Consider the following 21158-nt stretch of genomic DNA (forward strand, 5'->3'; position numbering starts at 1 on the left):
TCATTATTTTCTCATGAACGTTGTCTCTTTTTTTTTTTTTGTCCCACCCTGACGTGGATGGGCGCACTATTAGAGCGGAGTGCAGAACTGGAGCACAGCAGGTTTGTGTGCTAAACTGATTGGGCTAAAAATCTGCAATTTATTATTAAATTGTAAGTAGGTGAGGGCGGGAGGGCGGGAGGGCGGGCGGGCGGGCGGGCCACTCCATTAATCTAGTAAACTGGGTATTTTTTATCATGAGACCATTTCGGGCCCAAGGGGTTATTATAGTTAACTAAACCATTAAAAATAAATAAATAAAAATACATTTAAATAAATTAATTTTTACTTGAAATAAAATAAATGTTAAATGAAATTTAGAAATAAATAAATAATAAATTTAAATAAATAATTTAATTTAAATAATTTAAATTTAACATTTAATTCAACATTTCTCATTTTCATTTAGTTTAACTTGATGTACCAACACAAACACTGAAATAAAAATGAATAAAAACTCTAGACATATTTTTACAAATGTTGTAATTTTTAAAAATAAAAACTTTATTAAATTAATTATTTAATTATGAAACTTATAACTAGAATTAAAATCTGGAATCTGAGGGTGCAAAAAAAATCTAAATATTGAGAAAATCGTCTTTAAAGTTGTTCAAATTAAGTTCTTAGTAATGCATATTATTAATACAAAATTTACAGTAGGACATTTACAAAATATCTTCATGGAACATGATCTTTACATAATATCCTAATGATTTTTGACATAAAAGAAAAATCGATAATTTTGACCCAAACAATGTATTTTTGGCTGTTGCTACAAATATACCCCAGCGACTTAAGACTGGTTTTGTGCTCCAGGGTCACATATGAAAAACTATTACAAATACTATTAAAAATTCAAAGTACTATTTCAAATTGCTATTAGAAAATCTTTTAGAAATTATTAAAATATTCTTACTATAAACCCTTTTCATGGTGGTTTATGAAAATGTGAATAATAATAAAGAAAATAAAATTTGCTTTAAATTTACTCATCCTCAGCCATCCAACATGTAGATGAGTTTGTTACTTTATGGGACCAGATTTAATTTTTTTTGGATTATATTACTTGCTGATGCAGTGAATTACTCTGCAGTGAATGGGTGCCATCAGAATGAGAGTCCATACAGCTGATAAAAACATCACAATAAACTGTGTGTAAAATAGCTGTGGCTAAAATATGAGTCCACAATTTATAATAATGCTTCCTCCAGCAATTCTCTTCTGATTCAGACCAGACCGCTTTTTCAGGAAGCAGTATATTGATCGAGGAGTTATAGTTTAGCTGTAAGCATCAGTTTGAAGTTAAAAACGTCTTGATGGATTTGTTTCTTACGAACATGCAGCATTTCACTTCACAAGACATTAATTGGACTGACGGCACCCATTCACTGCAGAGCATCCATTGGTGGGCAAGTTATTGAATGCTACATTCCTCCAAATCTGTTCCAATGAACATAGAAACTCATCTACATCTTTTCATCACATTTTCATTTTTGGCTGAACTATTCCTTTAATAATAGTTGAATAGTTCTCCCTTTAGTTGTTTTTTTAAACTCAGCTTATATAACAGGGATGGGCTAGTTCAAGACTGGATAAGGAGTATTGTCCTTCTCTGAGAAGGGAAATGTTGCCCTATTTGTGTTTATGTAACATCCAACCAAACATGACGTCACAAGTATCCTTGAAATAGCCCTTATCCGTCCACACGTCCGTTTTCGACACATAGAACAAGAGGTACTCTCCGTAGCCCTCGCCTTTGTCAGGTATGATTAGAAAATAAATTAGTTGTTGGATTAATATAGACAAGAGGATGCTGAAGTCTGGAACTCTTAATGGAATGCAAATTGATTTCTTCAGTTCTTCAGTGCTTCCGTGCTGCTGGAGAGAAATGCCGCCATGCCTTTGAAGGAAAGAATGTCGTCTTGTTTCTTTCATAGTGTGGCTTTTCATCAGAGGCCATGAAAGTCAAAGCTAAAGCGGCCAATCCTAGTTATGGCAGTGCGTTTATTTAGGTGTTACTGAAGGAGGGATGTCAGTAGTGACGTGTGTCCACAGTGAATAAATCTATTCTCAAACTGTTAAATTGAGTATTTTTGCTTTCGGTTGCCATTTCACTAGATCTTTTTAAGTCATCAATATCTAAAGCTTGTTAGGTAACTTTATGTATTTTACAGAGATCAACTGGTAACAGGTATTCATTTCTTTAAACATTTAAACATATTTTTCATAAAAGTGTGTTATAATTATTAAATAATACAAATGTATTATATAATTATTGAATATTTTTTAAATAAATAATAATAATGGTTATTAATATTAAATTAATATCATTTATTGCATATAATTGCTTTTAGACTACCTGGAGTACCATAAAAAATATCATACCACATGACCATTTAAAATGAATATCTAAATAAATATCTAAAGTTTGTTATGTAGCTTTCTTACATATTTTACAAAGATTCAATTCGAATGGTAGTAAATATAAAATACTTGTTGTGTTGTGCAATATACCAAATAATAATTTATTTTAAAATGTATTAAAATGATTGATTATTTCAATTATAATTATTAAATGAATCAGTTGATAATATTAAATTATTAATAATTAATACAAATATTTTTTTGTATTTTCACATTACTTTTTACAGTTACTTTTTATAACTGAATTTATTAAATTATATACAATCATTCATTTTAAAAATAATTATGTATGCAGTTTTCATGGCCTAATATTAAGGCAACATGGCATACGTATATGATAAATGCCATAACATATGACAATCGAAAATGAATTACATGGCGAACAGTGAATGAACTGTATTTATAATTGTCTTTTTTTTTCTTATCGCTGAGCTCAACAAAGTGCAGTGCATTCTGTAAAACACTTTCCATTTGAACGTAAAATCTCACTATTTTTTTGTTGAGCCTCTTTTTTTTCTTGTATTTCAGTTTGAGGTTGTTGTTGTTGTGTGGAGAATGGTAATGGTAAACTGATTTCTCTTTTTCCATGGGAAGTCAGTTTGCTTGAGTGCTGGCACTGTTAGAATGTTCACAGCACTCCGGTTAAAATCATTAGCAGCCCATTGACTGGATTGTCTGTCTGCTCCTGTCCTCCCTTCTGAGAGCTGTAACCAGCAGGGAGTGTCATGTTTCAGAATCCCAGCCTTTCTGAAAATCAGCTGAATATCATGGGATAGGCGTGCTTCCAGAAATGGCTTCCGTGAAGGAAACTCTCCTCAAGTATGTGTAGATGCCCGTTACTTTAGCTGACATTGCTTCCACTCGACATGCAGCAAGTACAGTATTTGTATCTATGAATTTGATGACGCAAAAACATTGATTATTATCAATGTTGGAAAGAGTTGCTCTACTTAATTTGTGGAAATTGTGATTATTTTTATTTTTTTCCCCCCAGGATTCTTTGATTAATTAAAAGTTTGGAAGAACAACATTTATTCAATATTATATATGTATATAATATCAAAAAATGTTGTTCTTCCAAACTTTTAATTCATCAAAGATTAATTGCATCCAAAATAAAAGTTTTTGTTTACATAATATATGTGTGTGCTTTGTGTATATTTATTATATATATATATATATATATATATATATATATATATAAATACATACACATGCAGCATATATATTGTGTGTGTGTGTGTGTGTGTGTGTATATATATATATATATATATATATATATATATATATATATATATACACACACACACACAGTACTCACAAATATATTATGTAAACAAAAACTTATTTTATATGTGATTAATCGTTTGACAGCACAGATAGATAGATAGATAGATAGATAGATAGATAGATAGATAGATAGATAGATAGATAGATAGATAGATAGATAGATAGATAGATAGATAGATAGATAGATAGATAGATAGATAACTGAAAAGAAACATGCTAAACCTAATCTAGTTTAACAGTTGTTTTAAATTAAATTAAATTAACCATGTGGTAATGCCTATTTTTGATGATCCAGTGAATTAAATGAAAGGTGCTTAATCTCCTTTGATTATTTTCTCTTTTTATTCATATCTGGATGAACTTAAATGACAAGATTATTTATAACAAATGATTTTTAAGTCATGCATCAGTGCAAAAACAGATGCTTCAACATAAAATGCTTCAGTTAAAATCATCATACCCTAGCCCTGCTCTTTATTAACATTAGACAGCATGTTTGTGATATTTTAGTGACAGACCATAAAGAAAATGGCTCAAAAAGGACTGTAGATCTGTGTCTGTATATAGGATGTATGCTGTGGGACTGAAGGCTCCCCAAGAGAAAGAAAACCACATTCAAGTTATAGACTTTGATATGACCTAAATCTTCCAGTATATGGTGTTAATAGCATGTTGAAGACTAATAAATCAGGGTTTGAAGCTTTAGTTCTTAAACAAACTCTATTTTCACTGTTCAGGTCCCAGTTTACAACTGACTCTAATATATACTTTTGGTAAAAAAAGAAAAGAAAAGATTTGAACAAAGAGACAACTAAAAACAAATATAAGATGCAAATATATGCAAATGAGGTACTTGGACTGAATCATTATTTTTCAAACGGTTGATCTGAGACCACCGAGGCCCCTAAACCAAATCCATTAAAATGAATTAGCAGCAGATATAGTTGCATAATACAATAAAAAAAAGCCTTTTTACCTCTGTCTTTAGATGTCTAACTAAAGCTGCCATGGTTTTTAAGCTTAGAACAGACAGTCATGCTGTGTCTGTCCTGTGTCTTTTAAATTGCACCGTGTAGTCAGGCAGTGTCTTGGAATACTGCTCCCAATTACTGGATGGAGAGGCAAAGGCCACGCTGAAGCCTCGGCAAAAAATGAGGCCCTGATATTACAGCTCCTCACAGTGACAGAACCTGTGAGCCTAGAAGACGTAGAAAAACACTGCTCACTGTCACCATGGCCTTTAGCTTTCTGCTGGGCTCTGAGGACGTGAAGCGTGCTTTTTCACTTCGGCATATATTTCCATCTGCCTTTGTTTCCACGTCCACTGTCAGCGCAATTGATATTCTGAAAATGCATGACATAACAGCTCATAAATGCTCATATCAGCGGCAATTTAGTCCGATTTGGTAAATTTTGGTCACTAAAAGAACCAGTTCAAAAGAATGTTTCACTTACAAACCAGACAACACTCATATAATCATATCATTCACTTCATAAGACTTCATATATCATCAGGAGCCACTCAAGTGCTGGTACCTACTGACTTGCATTTTATGAATCCCCAAGGACCCAAGGTTTCAACATAATTTTCAACTATAAGAAGAAAACTTTGTTTAATTTAAACAGCAATGATGTTTTGGGGGGGCTTGAAAATGCAAACTTTTGAAAGCAGGTTTCAAAGTGCACGTTTTTGAAAACGATACCAGTATCACCCCATGTCGACGAATTTGTGCAAACGGTGCAGTCATGCACGTGCATATTACGTGTTCAGTCTATAAATGTGCAGTGTAGTGTTTCTTTATCAAATGACATCGCCAACTACTGGCCTGGCATACATAATATACAGCGTTCAATTGTTTTCGCAGATCCGTGTGAATGGGGATAACAATAGTTTAAAACATTGTCTAGTTCAGCTCACCAAACTAAAAGCTTCATATCGAATTATAAGGGTTTCTGGAAGATTTTCAATTACAGCTGTGAAAGGCAAGCAAACGCTAAATCTCTTCAGGTCTATGTAGTATTGTTAGTTATGTACAGTATATTTGCACATTAAATCTGTGGGCTGAAACTGAGCATGCCAGTGTTTAATTTATCACATTACCAAGGCTGTTTAATAAGGCTTCATGGGACTTCTCAACATGCCTAATTGAAGGTTGTCTTTTTGTGTAAAATAGCCATATGAAAAATAATATCGATGCTAATAATAAACCAAAAATAGTATCTGAGTAGCTTGGTTAAGTTTAGTAATATCTACTAACCATGGAAAGGAATCTTATTTTTGGTACCACAAGCTCAAACTCTGGCAAATTAATCTAGAAACATATTGCACTGAAAAAAGAGACTAGATATGAGGGTTCTGTCTTCTCTTGCATGGAGAAGTTGTTTAGCGTTTGGCTTAATAAAACTAATTCTCAGTCAATGTCAAGTGGAATCAGGTTCCGGCAATTTGATTATAAACCGCTAACAAACGTCTGCTCTCCTGCTATCTCTAAGGTTCAGTTCTTCTTCTGTCACTCAGAATAGATTTCATATCTGTGCTCTGTTGTCGTTGTGTTTTTTTTGTTCATCTTATGTGCCTCGTTGCCGTTTGTCACACACACCTTTCCGTTCGTGGCAAAGCCTGTATGAATAACTGCACCTGCCGACTCCCACACCAAATTTTGCCAAGCAATAAAACAGAGTTAGCTCCAATAAAATGGAATTGATGTGTGTGTTTGGATCACTGTTCGCCTTCCGTGGCCACTGAATTATTGAACACCTGTGTGTTCACTGAAAATGTCAGCTGTTCTTTTTACAAAGGCAGACAGAGCCGACGAGACAGAGGATGCTATGCATAAACCATAAACCTCGATGGAAATATAATAGCTCCAAACATCATCTTAATTGACTCATTACATACATACTTTTGAAGTTGAAAATCATAAAAACTGGTTGTGGTTCTGTGAAATGTTCAACCTGGTTGTCTCTCTTTTGGGTCTTGTTAGCTTTTGCTTGCTACACATTGTCATGTCCTACTAGCTAAAAATAGCAACGCTACTAACTTCAGTTTTCATAATAATGTAGTTCATCCAGTAACAAGCTACATTTTTCGACAAGTAGCCACGAATCATGACACATTCTTTGACATATCGGATTGCATTGTGCCTACAGCTTTAGCTAAGAGAATATAACGAAATTCTCCTAAAATATCCCCTCTCTCTCCTATGAAACATTGAGACGGATGATTCGTTTTACATAATTGTATCATTCGGATGGTTCATGCAAATGAAATGGTTCAAAAAATGACTCAATTCATTAGAGTCCCCAAGCAGAAGTCCTCACACTGAGTTTCATCTTCTTTTGTAGTGAAAGATTTTAGGTTTTTTTGTTTTTTAGTTTTGTTTTGTGTTGCTTTTGTGCCAGATATCTACTGCTCTGCTCATAAAACAGACCAGGGCTAGTTGTCACAAAAGCTGTATCTCAATAACAGTGAGGTGTTAATCAAAGGTTTACAAAATGCTTGTTTTTTTTGTCATCCAATGAAGTTGGCATTTTGATTTTGCTGGAACTTTTATGAAAGGCTTTTGGTTAAAAATGATCTGAAATCAATATTTGAGCAAGTACATAACCAGCCAGTGTTCTAAACTATCGCCTTACTTTAGCCTGATTCACAACGGTTATCTTATAATAATGTTTTCTAATTCGAGTGGTACGGGTAGGTTTTTGCGGGAAATTGGAGCATGGCACTGCATCACTGCGTCACGTCTGTAAACATGAAGTTGTCCCAGCTACTAGGCTATCGCACATGAGGATCCTGCAGAAAAGTTCGAAGGGAGCATAATTAGCTTTTTGGGTTAAAATCATTTCTTAATATGAAATTCGAATGGCATGACAATTAGATTAGACTGTACAGAAATTGAAATCTACATACTCATAGTCATGCAATGCTGATGTTGTTAACATTAATAATTTGAGAATAAAGTACAACAATAATAATAATTTGCACAGTTTTATGTGATATGATCGTTAGATTTATTGTAATGCTTTTTTCCTCAGCTGGTCAGAACTAACGTGACAGACTTGTTACTTGTTCAGATGAACGAATGAGGCATTTATATAGCGCTTTATTGTGTATTTCTGTACACCCAAAGCGCTTTACAGTCATGAGGGGGTCTCTCCTCAACCACCACCAGTGCAGCCACAGCACAATGGCGCCAGTGCGCTCACAACACACTGGCTACAGGTGGAGAGGAGAGAGAGTCATAGAGCCAATCAAGTGGATGGGGATTATTAGGAGGCCATGATGGTCAGAGGCCAGTGGAGGGAATTTGGCCAGGACACCGGGGTTACACCCCTACTCTTTACGATGAGTGTCATGGGATTTTGAATGACCACAGAGAGTCAGGACCTCGGTTTAACGTCTCATCCGAAAGACAGTGCTTTTTGACAGCATGGTGTCCCCATCACTATACTGGGGCGTTAGGGCCCACACAGACCACAGGGTGAGCACCCCCTGCTGGCCTCACTATACGATGACAATATACAGTGAAAATTTTTATTTGGGTCATATATTCCAAGACGTAGGCTAGAAGGTGTGATTGCACAGTAAATATCCACACTGGTGCAGCTACTGACTGCCACACATTCACCTCAAAACATTAGATTTATCCGCGCCGGAGCACAACCCCACGCAAGGAAGATAATTCCACAAGCAGCTGCAATTCCTGGTTTTCAAACAGAGATGGCGACAAAGAGGCAAAACTTACGGACTGCAGCTTTAATATTATTATTATTTCATATGTCTGTGTAGTTTTTGTACATTTTCCATTTTACAGTTTTAATAATTGTAGTACATTTCAGTTTTAGTTATTTTACTACATCAAGTTAAACTAAATGAAAGCGAGAAATGTTGAGCTGAAATAAAAATATTGTTTGATATTTTATTTTATTCCAGTTGACATTGTTTTTAATTTTTGTAGTTATTAGCATGTAGTTGGCATTTTTTCATAAAAATACCTTGACTGTAGTTTAACTCTTTGCTTGTATCATGATAAATAGTAGTTTTAAAGTAGCTTCCCAATTTAGCACTGCTTTCCTTATATAATGCCGATGTGAGAGATAAAAAGGGAATGATTAAAAAAAGAAAAAGAAACTTCAGTTCTGGATGAAAATCAATTTATCCAATTATCTGCTTTGGCTGTTTGGGATGTGTGAAATCGTACATGTCCCAGTGGCAGCCGGCGATAGCCTAAAATCGTCAGGCTCTGCGTTTGTGCAGCTCTCGCAGTCGATCTCTGGCTGCTAGACGGCGTGTGCGCCAGCCGACCGCTCCACAAGTTCCCAGAAACGCTTTCCACCGCATGTGTTGGTAGAAAGCAGTCACGTTTCACAGATTTATTCTTAGCTGTCTTTTTTTACAGCTGTCTATTTATGTCAGTGTTTTGTTTTTTTTGGTCGGTCTGGGGTTTACGTTAATTGCTTTCCCTTTACCTCTGCCTTTGTTCACACTAACTGTGGTTTGATTAATTGTCCCTCCTCACACAGCAGCAGGTATGATCATTCCTTACGTGTCAATCAGTTACGGATGAGCTTCCCCAGGGATCACGCTCTTCTGCTGGATATTTTTAACTTCTTCACTGTGAGGACGCTGTTTTATTGAGAGAGACCGTATTGATATTGAGATGCGGGAGGCGCCACAGCATTCACACTTTAACCTTTTACTTATTCATATAGAGAAATGTTTAAAAGATACACATTTATCCCTATAGAAACAGATTATTGTGATGACATGCAGAAGCTTTTCTAGACGTGTGTGAAAGGCGTTTTAGTTTTAGTTAACAGTTGTGTATATATATATTTATTGCACTTTAATCCTCTATAGCGACTAATAAACCGGATGTCTCTCACATTCAAAGGAAATGTAATGTTGTTGTACGAATAATAATTACTAAGGAACTCTTGTTTCTGTGTGATTCTAAGTTATAATGGCAGATCTAGAATGATTACACATGCATAGATACAATGTCAAATATTTTATAAGCTGATCTTTTGTTTCATTTCCACCATTCTGTCAATCTCAGATGGTGCGGATTTCAACTGTGGGAAGCGTAGGATTGCAAAAAAAATAGCAAAAGCTCTAACTTCAGTTCGAAACTCTTAGCATTTTGGAGCTGTTTGACTCTTAGGGTGTTTCTCTGATCCATTATTATGTCAGTTTACATCTCAGTGGGCACCGGGCCTGCTGACTGCAAATTCAATATCAGCAAAGTGAATCCGATGTAGCCTCGCAACTCCCCGTTGGTTTGCGCTGGAATCCCAGCAGCTGCTTTACTGCAGTTGCCTGTCAGCCATTTTGTTTCACTTCTTTGCTCAATACAGAGTTCAAACTCTTGGCTTTTTTCCTCAGTCTTCTGCAGTCTTTCTTACATACAGCATGCACAATAAAGAAGGAATCACGCTTGACTTTGGTCTTGTCCCTGGAGAGCACTGTGTAAGTGAAAACTTTGTAGTTTCTTGTTCTTTGTTAATCCAGCTGCTCCCCTGAGACGAGGCACAATGCATGTGTGTGAGAGAACGAGAGAGTTTGTTGACTGGCAACTCCCTGAACAGGTTTGATCTGTGTATTAGCTTGACCTCACATACACTGTTGTATAACTTATTTCTGCAGAAATATCTGCACTGCAACAACTAAACGAATATTACTGGCATAGTTTAGCCAAAAACGTACATTCTGCCATCATTTACTCATCATCAAGTCCTAACGTGTATGACTGACTTTCTGTAGAATGCAGAAGATGATATTCTGAAGAATCTTCACATAGTACTTTTCCATCCAAAAATGTTTTTAAAAAAACACCATAAAAGTAATCTATGAAACATGTGCACAATATGCAAAGTCTTTTGAAGCCGTATAAATCCAACTGATCAACATAAGTTAATTGGCCTCTACCTGCATTTTTGCAAAACATGTCATTGGCAGTTTCCAGCTGAAGTGAACACTAGAGCCAGTCTAATAACAAAAGCTTTTATTCATTTTCACACAAATTGTGATTCCGGGTCAAATAATCGATTAATAAAGATTTATTTTATGAACCTCTTCAACTTTTATCATAGTGCATGATTTGTGAACTAATACATTTTGATGTTTGCATCACTTAACCAGCTCCAAATCGATGGCTTTTCTTATATTGTAAACTTGCTTGGTTGCACACCTGGTAGAGCTGTGAACCACAATTGACAATAAAATAATTCAAAATCTTGTAAAAGCAAGCTAAAATGGCAAGTTTTCTTCATCAAATGTGTTTTTATCTCATGTTTGATTTTGTTAACATTATTAGCCTTTTTCACACTTCTGCGTTTCTGGCTTCCGGATTGGTGCTTACAGGGTAAAAGTTTTTTCGGTGACAACAGCGGCCACACTGAACAAGAATGAATTTGAGAATCAAAGTCTTTTTTTACAAATGAGATCCTATGAAAATGTTTGAATTGCCGGTACTGTACTCTACATAGTGCAAACATTTCACAATTAACTGTCACAAATACAAGTTTGTTTAATTCTAAATGGTGGCAGTTATAATTCAGTTAACGTTTGCTTTGCCATTCTGTCCGTTTGGTGCTGGCTGTGCATTATGACTCTCCACAGGATTTTTTTCCCGCTATTATTATTATTATTATTATTGAAGTAATGTTGTATTTTCTATTTGCTCTTCTTTGCGTTAATATGATGGAGTAAATCTGCGTTGTATAATTTGCCCTGGGAAATGCATATTAAACAAGAGCTAACTCAGATTCATGGCTTTGTTCCTATTCTATCTGGATTACGTTGTTGTCTTGAGTTTAATATGCTTCAATCGGGCTGAGATTTGTTTAATTTTCTTGGAAAAATGCGCATCTGATCATAAATGTTGTAATTTTGAAGTAATTTATCATGATGTGGTGATTTGAGGGAAATGACTGAGTAAATTGAGAAAATACGCTCAAATGTACCGGAGATCAAAGACTATTTAAAAAAGGGACTTTGCCGGAGACAGAGAATAGAAACCATCCAGCGCTTACTGCACCCATGGTACGGCAGCAAAGTTCCTTGATTATTACGCCGGAATGAGAGTATAGTTCCTAGCCATATCAGCCTAGAAAATCGCAACTTTTCATTTTCCGTCGGTCTTAATACACGATATAACTACAGAAGTGTCAAGTTTTAAATAGGAAAATTATTTAAACTCTTTGGCCATTTTTGATGACCAAATGCTAATGGTCTAATCCGATTCAATGATCTATGCTATGCTAAGCTAAAAGTGCTACCGCCAGACCCGGAGATCGGCTGAATGGATTCAGAAACGGTAAAACTCAACTGTTTAACTCTTGGGGAGTTGGAAAGCATATTATCTCACGAGTCAGCGGTCTGAGTGGCCATACAAGTTACAAACAAGAAAAATGTTATTTCTTTATAGATTATATAATAACAACTTGGAAAACAGACAAAACAGAAAAGGTAAGAAGCATTATTTGAGAAAAGGACACAGTGATATAAAAGGTGTAGACCTTTAACAGAACTAATTTTAGTTTGCAGCTGAATGGCATGGCACAGTACACAGTACTCGTTCCTGTATCTCAGGGATCTTAGTAACCGAGTACGTTCCCTATCGTTACTTCACTCGTACTGCGTCGCTAGACGCTATGGGGAACAAATACAATCCTACCATGCCATGAAGAGGAACGACCGATATAAATTGGCCTTGAGCAATAAGGCTCAGAGGGACCAATTATGAGCAGGAAGAATCCTGCAGGAGGCAAGAGGACTGAACTCCTAGAGGTCAGTCCAGCCTAGATCATCTTTCCAACGGTCATAAGTACAGCCTCAGCACTAGTAATAGGGCCAAGAGCGTTCTTGAAGAATCAGGCAATGCCTGAAAAGACTGCTTAAAACAGGCGTGTGCCATTTAAGCAGATAATTGATCCTGAGTCGCAGGCGCTCCAAGTGACTGAGGAGGAGGGACCTGTGGGCTATTAGCTCGGCCTTCGACTGTGCTAGAATGAGCCAGTCATCGAGGTAATTCAGGACACGGACTCCCATCTGTCTCAGAGGGGAGAGAGCCGCGTCTATGCACTTTGTAAAAGTGCGGGGACCCAGAGCCAGCCCAAAGGGCAGGACCGTGTATTGATAAGACACTTCGAGCGAATTGAATTGTATAACCTCATTCTATAATCCCCAGAACCCAATGAGACACTCCGGGGATGGCCCGCCAGGCCTCGGCCGGTGTGGCAAGGGGTTGGATTAGTTCAGGTGGTGAGTCACCTTGTGGGGACTCGACACACTTCGTAACTGGAAGAGGAAATTTGCTCTCTTTTTGAAAATGTTTGTTTTTAATTTTTCTCGCTATAACAGCGGATGGTCTGGCATTTGCGAGACTTTGCCCCCTCCTCTTCCTTTCCAGCGGATCAGACACTTCAGAAATGGGTAGCGCTTGGCAGAATGGGAGCGCTGTCGAGACTCAGGCTTCTGAGCGGGCGACGGCGCAGGTTTAGCTGACTAGCGGCCGTTGCAGAGCTGGACCGCTTCGGAAGAAAACGGGAGGGCGTGAGGAGCGTTTCCTGGGCACCACAGTTTCTCAGGGCCTGAAGTGGGACAATCACATTGAGTCCATTGTGAAAAAGGCCCAGCAGAGGTTGTACTTCCTTCGCCAGCTGAGGAAGTTCAACCTGGCACAGGAGCTGCTGAAACAGTTCTACTCTGCCATCATTGAATCCATCCTCTGCACTTCAATAACTGTCTGGTTCAGCTCAGCTACCAAATCTGACCTCAGAAGACTACAGAGGGTGGTCCGGACTGCTGAGCGAATCATTGGTACAACCCTCCCTACTCTCCAGGAACTGTACTTGTCCAGAGTGAGCAAAAGGGCTGGCAAAATCACTCTGGACCCCTCACATCCAGCACACTCCCTCTTTGAACTGTTACTGTCTACGATACAGAGCTCTGAGAACCAGAAACAGTTTCTTCCCTCAGGCAATCCATCTCATGAACACTTGACACTAAACGTGGAACACACAACTCTATTATACATTATTTATTCACCACACACTTTTTTCATTTCAAATTTGCACATTTGACCTGTGCACTCATAATTGTCTATATTATATATTGTGTTTTTGCTGTTTTGTGCATTGCCTATTTGGAGATTTTTTTTTATTATTCTTTTGTTATCTGTGTCCTGTTCTGTTGCTGCCTTTCTGTTGCACTGTGGAGCTTCTGTCACTATAACAAATTCCTCGTATGTGTAAACATACCTGGCCAATAAAGCTCATTCTGATGACACAAAGATCCAGTTTTAGTGTTGAACAACAACAACAACTTCAGTGTTCATTACACAAAACTGTGAGGTGAGCTATGATTGTATGACTTCAGAAGTCATTGAATATAGGGCTACTTTTAAGGAAATATTTTGGTGATCAGTTTTGTGGTAAATAGGACTTTTGTCAAATAATCTTTTTATATTTTCATACTCTCCTAGGACAAAGAGAGTGAGCCACTGTTACCGCGTGGCGTACCGTCACATGGAGAGGACTCTGACCCAGGAAGAAGTGCGTATCATCCACGGAGCCATTGAGCAGGCAGCGGAAAAAGAGCTTGGAGCGCAGGGAAGATACTGAGCTTTCCAAACAATCATCATGACGGTCTTCCACCTTCCGTGATGGGATTCACAGATGTAGTCACATCTCTCTGTGGTGGTAAATTAAAATGTGGGAACTCTCAGCAACAACTGCACTTAGTTAGAGACTCCATCTGCAGTTTCTTAAAATAACACTTCACCTAAAAATGAAAATAATGTCACTAATTACTCACCGTCATGTCCCTATAAGGAGAATTTTGAAGAATCTGTATGTAGCTTTTTTCGAAACAAAACATCATAAAAGGGATAGTTAAGCCAAAAATGAAAATTCAGTCATCATTTACTCGCATTCATGTCATTCCAAACCTGTGTTGACCTAAATCTGAAGATATTTTTTGAAGAAAGTTGGTAACCAAACAGTTTTGGTGATCATTGATTTCCATTGCATTGACTATTGACTTCCACTGTGTTCCATACTGGTTTAAAAAAAAAAAAATTCAATTCTTTTTTTCGACAAACCATCCCTTTAAAACTCCTTTTTTGCACTCTGGATGACTATATTCTTTGATGCTTTTACAGAGGTTTTATGATACATTTTTGGAGCTTGACAGACATGGTCACTATAAACTGAAACTGCAATTAAACAACACAGGTTTGAAACAGAATTACAGTTTAGGAGGAATATGCCTTAAAAATTAGCAAGATTTGACCTTGAAATAACCTTTGAGTCATTATAACCTCCCTAGGCCTGATTTATTCTTCCAACATCCCAGGCTGGCACGAACTTCATCATGGTGCAAACAGCCGGATTTAACACAAATATCAAACAGGCATTTTTTTCACCTGGATCCGTGCCAGCCTGATGATAATCAGGAAACTAGAGCTCTTATTTCTACATTTCTGTTTTCTTAAGGAAGATATGAGGTAGCCTGTAATGAGCTGCTGCCCAGAAATTACCAAGATAATGAAACGCTTCCTCAAAGTCACTCCACGGTAAAATGGCAAACGGGAGGCTAACAGGTCACCATTTGTGGTAGAAAATAAAAGTGTGTTGAGGTGTAATTGTGTCGCTGTGTCTTTTATTTATATATATAATACAGACTGGGTAGGGTTAGCGAGCATAAGAGGCTTCTTTCAAAAACATTTTAAAAATCTTAATGACCCCAAGCTTTTCTAACCCTAACCCAGCAATTTTGTTTCATACTGAAGAAGTCCTTTTTATAAAATAAGCAAAGGTGGAAAAAAATGTTTTGTTAGATGTCATGTTTGTTTTTAGATTGTGACATATTATTCATCTCCAGGTCACTCTTTTGCATCCAACATTAACAAAACGTCCCCATTATCCCGGCCTTACTTCATATGTATACAGAGACAGATTGGAAAAACTGACCCCAACCAGTGTGGCATTTGTTGGAGCAGCCCAGAGACTCCTCTGCATCTTAATGAGCCCTTATGGTGTGATCCATGTGTCGCGCTCTTGTTTCCGAGGAGTGGCTAAAGAATACAGGGATCTTTCTTTGGGGAACAAGCTCAATTAGAATCCCAGTAATGAATTTTTGATGTGCTGCAATCAGATACTGAATGAATGGGACACTCCAGCAGAGCCTGGTCCGGCGGGGCTACTTCTCATGTGTTAATGCATTTCTGCTGATTTATGCAAGATAGGATTTGATCATTCATTTAAATGCCAGTTTTAAAGAACAAAATGTTCAGGGTGTTTAAATCTTGTTTGCAAAATAAAATCATTTACTTTGAACAAATACACCACTGTTCAAATGTTTGGGGTTGGTAATATTTTTTATGTTTTTGAAAGTCTCTCCTGCTCACCAAGGCTGCATTTGTAAGATTAAAAATGCAGTAAAATCAGTAATATTGTGAAATATTATTACAATTTAAAAATAACTGTGTTCTATGTGAATATCTGTTTAAATGTAATTTATTTCTGTGATCAAATCTGAATTTTCAGCATCATTACTCCAGTCTTCAGCGTCACATGATCCTTCAGAAATTATTCTAATATGTTCCTTTGCTGCTTATTATCAATGTTGAAACCAGTTGTGCAGCCAAATATTTTTGTGGAAAATGTGATACATTATATTTTTCAGGATTCTTTGATGAACAGAAAGTTCAAAAGAACAGCATTTATATTTATTTGAAATAGAAATCTTTTGTAACATATAAATGTCGTTACAATCATTATTGATTCATTTAATGTATCCTTGATGAATAAAAGTGTTAATTTCTTCATTAAAAAAATCTAAGTAATAAAATAATAATAATAAAAAATAGTAATAAAGTAAATAATAAAACATAACTCTAAGCTTTTGATCAGTAGTGTACACTGAAAAATATAATATATATTTATAGATGTATTGATGAAATGAAACTTGTCGTACTACGTTGTGGTCCTTATAGAAATCCCATAGATCTATGAAAACTGTTCATGTTTTATTACATGAAGTAATTCTCCTTCCAGCAATGTGACATGAAGTTTGAAGTTAATTTGAAACTCCCCTTCTCTTGGCCTTTTACCAATTTGGAGAATGTGAAATTGAATCTGATATTCCTGTTCCTCTGAACTGAAAATGAACAACTTGATTTAAGAAATTCCTGATTTTCCAGGATGTTGTAGACGGATCAATACTCTCACCAGAGGATGGCAAACACCAAATGGACTGGATCAATCAAGGGGAATTAGAAGAAGGGAAAAGAAAAAGGCAATTCATCACCCTCTTTGTTAGGAATAAGTATATGGCCAGAGCACCACTTCCATTCAGCTTTTGGAGATATTTTTTTACATTTTATGTGGAGTATCAGCGCTGGGCTCAACACTTGGATCAGATTCTGCATGAAAGATCAATGCATTTCTAAAAATAGATCAACAATTTGATTTGGCCCTTGACTTGTGCTCAAACCGACACAAGACCTCACTTCTGAGAAACTCTGAGATCCAGAGTTCAAAGTCATCAGCATAACAATTTTACCATTTGTTTCACCAAAAACTTTTTCCATTTCAAATCAAATCATTTTTGTTGTCTGTGCTCATCTTGTTTGGTTTGTGAGATGCTCATTTTTCACATCTGTCCGTTTCTATTCATCACTGAAGCATCATGGAACCAAGAGAAAGGATTGGGCTAAAGTGCAGGTGCTTATTTATTACCATTTATTGAAACTCAAAGACGGGCACAAATACATCAAATCTGATATGATACATTTTAAATCCCTTTTTATTGTTTCCTCTTAGGCAAAGAGCAACAGCTCAGATGGGAATTCATGTTGGAGGTCTTTACAGCCAATTTTCTTGCAAAGGAAATGCAATTTTCTCTTGCTCAGGATCACACAGTCTTGTCGTAAAAATAATGAAATGAGCTCGGAGCCATTAAGCGGTCAAACGAGGAAAAAGTACATTTTGGATAGTCAAAGATGTTATGTACTAACTGACATGGTTTGATTCTGGCACTTGCCTTTTGACATCTGTGATTTTATGTTGGTTTACTGATGTACTGGTAAAGTCACAGTTTCATTGATATGGCCAGTAAATGTTTGGAAGCAGATGCAGAACTGCATCATATACCACACAGAAGATCTCATCCCCATAGACTTGCATCTGTCATGACTTTATGAGTGTGACCTATGCAAGCAATATATCCACTCCCTATATCTTTTACAAGATCTCTATGGACATATGTTAATATAAAACCTTGCAACCTTAATATTTATGTGTTTGTCATGTCAGAGAGAGTATAAAGTGTATAGACGGACCACTCAGTATGGCGGCTGTATGAATTGGGGCACTTTTTACCATTAAGATGACTGGGAAAATGTCACAGTTCCTGAATTCACCCTTAACCCTTTGGTGCTGCTTGGTCATTTTTGACCCCCAAAAATTTACTTTTTTTTTTTCTTTATCGGAATGGTACTGCTATGTGCATAGAAAAAAAAAAAATGTCGGACATGATATGAAAAGGTTAAATGGCACTTTAAAAACGTGTACGTTTGGAATCGTTTGGTACTGCGCCCAAAAAAAATCTTACTGAAAGCTAAATTTTTGTGATATCAACCTCAAATTTGAAACGCTACTTGTTTAGATGTATGGCTTATTTTCTTGCAGTTTTAGAGTAAAACATGTTTTCTAAAATATCGATTTCATGTCAATGTTATTGTTAAAAATAGTACTTTTGTGCATTTTTCATAATAATACGCTGAAATTTTTTAACTTTTTTTTGTTTCACTTTTTCAAAAAGTGACTAAACCTCAGTCTGTGCTCCAAAGCATTCAAGATTTAAAAGATAAATTTCACTGTCAGGTCTAGGCACTAAAAGTGGCTAACAGGTAATAAATGGATCATAATTATTATTAACTATAATTTATTACCATCAAATGGCCTAAAAATTCAAAATATTGCTAAGCAGACAGCACCAGAGGGTTAATATTATCCATATATCTTCCACATCAACAAGATCTGATCAAGCTGATTTGCCTATTTATATTGCTTTCCCAACATTGTACAATTTTTTAGTAAGTTGCATTTAGAATAGTTTTTATCAGGTTTTTCCATTTTAATTTTCTTCATTTCTCCAGCTGAAAGGCATTGCCTACTCTATGCAATCCTATTGTGACATAAGGGCTTCTATCAGAGCCATATTGTGTCATATATCAAGCTTGTGTCTCCAGGAGTAAGTAAGAATGTCTGGTGCTGGTGGAAAAGGGTTAATAATGGCATTAAAATACCAGCCGCAGGCAGTGGGGAGGGCGCATTAAGCCGAGAGGTTATTCAGATCGGATGCTGTTATGAGGCACGATGGAGCTTCTAGGTGACACCCATATTAATCACACCGTGCCGCTGCCGCCCGTCCTGGAAAACTCCCAGGATGCACTCTCACCCTCAATGGCCTGAGGGGAGAAAGAGGAGAGAAATGTGTAGTGTTCACAGGATAGAAGGTCAAGTGCTGCCCTGAATTACAAAGATGGAGATCGGCTTTCAAACTTTATTCCAATATTTAATTTAATACACAGAAAAGCAGCTTTCCACAAACCTGTACCTCTAAAATGGAACAATGTAACTCAACCTTCTAACCTATATGCAGACAAAATCAATATGGTTTCAGTGTTGTTCTCCCTACATTCCCTGAACCAGACATCAGCCAACCCAAAGAACTCGAATAAAAATAATAATAAAATAATTACATTATTACAGTAGCTTTAACTATAGCGTTGACCATTACAGCCTTTCCTATGGATTCATTGTCCTGTAGCTTTTGTGAAACAATGAAAGATGTACCTAATTACTTATGGTTTTATGCTCTAAAACGTTGTATACGAAGTTGTTTGTCAACCATATTTAAGACAATTTGAATGACAATTTGCAATCCATTTTACTTCCATTTCCATACATGTGACTTATTTCTAGGTGAAGATAGTCAATGAGAATAAAATGTAGTGTAATGTAGTGATTTTATCCATCATGATTTGATTGAATAATGAAAAACTGCAGCCAGATTAAATTGAGGTTTGCTAAAATACAAAAATAGCTATTGTTTTGGTTATTGTTTAACATTCTGTAATAAAAGCCAAAATCATGCCAGCAGAAGATTTTAGAGGAAACTGCATAGTGGAGGAATTTTGATTGACTCTTTCTACCGGTTACATTGTTACTCCAGTAGGTGGCGACAAATGGCTGTGTTTGTGAGTCATTGAATCATTAATCAACCGATTCCTTCAGTGACACTGATTCATTCAGGAACAAAGCTCAACTGTGTTGCACAGATAAGCAACACAAGGTGGACATTGTGTGGAACTGTTTTTGTTGGCCATGCTAAAAGACAGGAAATAAGTGGTAATACTGTGTCTGATATGAACATTTAGTTTCATAAACTGAATTCTAAGAAAAGTCTGTCCGAACAGAGCCCAGTGTAGCATGTAAATATCAAGGAGATGCGCGTTTATTTTCTGCTCTCAAATTTTCTTCTTGTTCTTAATTTGGTGTATTAATATTTTGTTTATATTTTCTTCCTGTAACATCGACCTGCCAAAAGGGACTGCAGATGAAAATTAGCCAGTGCTGGCTAAATCTGGTGCATTTTACATCTTGTTTGTGTTATTAATGTGCGTTGTCCCTGATTAAATGAAATGAAATTAATATTAGTATAGTATAGAACTGTGTTTTTCAACTTAATGAACTCCCATGTCCCAGCTGGAAATTATGTGGACTAACACAATGACTGCCTTCAGCTCTTCACTCTTTGTTAGATTGTTCAACAACGGATGTTTAAGTTGCTCCTCTTGTCTGTGTGTTTGAAGGAGTCCTCGCTCTGTCTGCGTTTGCCTCCATGAATCTAGACTTAATAGCACTTCAGGTGTGTGAGGTGGGCCTTTGTGAATTGTAGCCCCAATCTTCCGAATAGTCAAGGGTTTGGTGCATCACGCTGTGTGTATGTCACAAAGTTATTTCTCACCGCTCTCTGAGTGCTCTCTTGTTATATTTCATTCTCTGGTACTCCTGGGCTATTTGTTTTGTACTTGTGTCATCTGAAAAACAAGAGCTGAAAAAAGAAATGGAGAGGGGTCCAGAAAATTAAAGTCTCTCTCTGAGACAGAAGATTTATTGAACCGGTCTCTCAGAGACTTGAAAGTCACACACTACAGCAGAAGCGTTTAGCAGTCAGCAGGACTTTGAGGACAGCAGTCCTATTAGTTCTGCAGAAACATCTTACACTTGATATGGCCACTAAGAGAATCCTAAGAGCTTGTCGAGAGGTAAAAGCAGGAAAACGAGCCTGTAATAAAATTACCAACAGATCGTTTTTCAGACACTTCCCA

At 36.6% G+C, this 21158-nt stretch overlaps 1 protein-coding gene across 1 annotated transcript in view; it reads left to right on the plus strand.

Moving 5' to 3' along the window:
• The window catches only part of LOC306863160 (phenylalanine--tRNA ligase, mitochondrial-like), a 147368-nt gene extending 131969 nt beyond the window's left edge, over window positions 1–15399 (plus strand). The window contains exon 7 of the mRNA XM_079406372.1: window positions 14241–15399. Coding sequence (XP_079262498.1) covers window positions 14241–14379 — 139 coding nt within the window. The 3' untranslated portion in view covers window positions 14380–15399. The remainder of the gene's footprint in view (window positions 1–14240) is intronic.
• Window positions 15400–21158: the final 5759 nt, after the last annotated feature.

This window comes from Barbus barbus (genome assembly GCF_936440315.1).
Source record: "Barbus barbus genome assembly, chromosome: 44".
Lineage (NCBI taxonomy): Eukaryota > Metazoa > Chordata > Actinopteri > Cypriniformes > Cyprinidae > Barbus > Barbus barbus.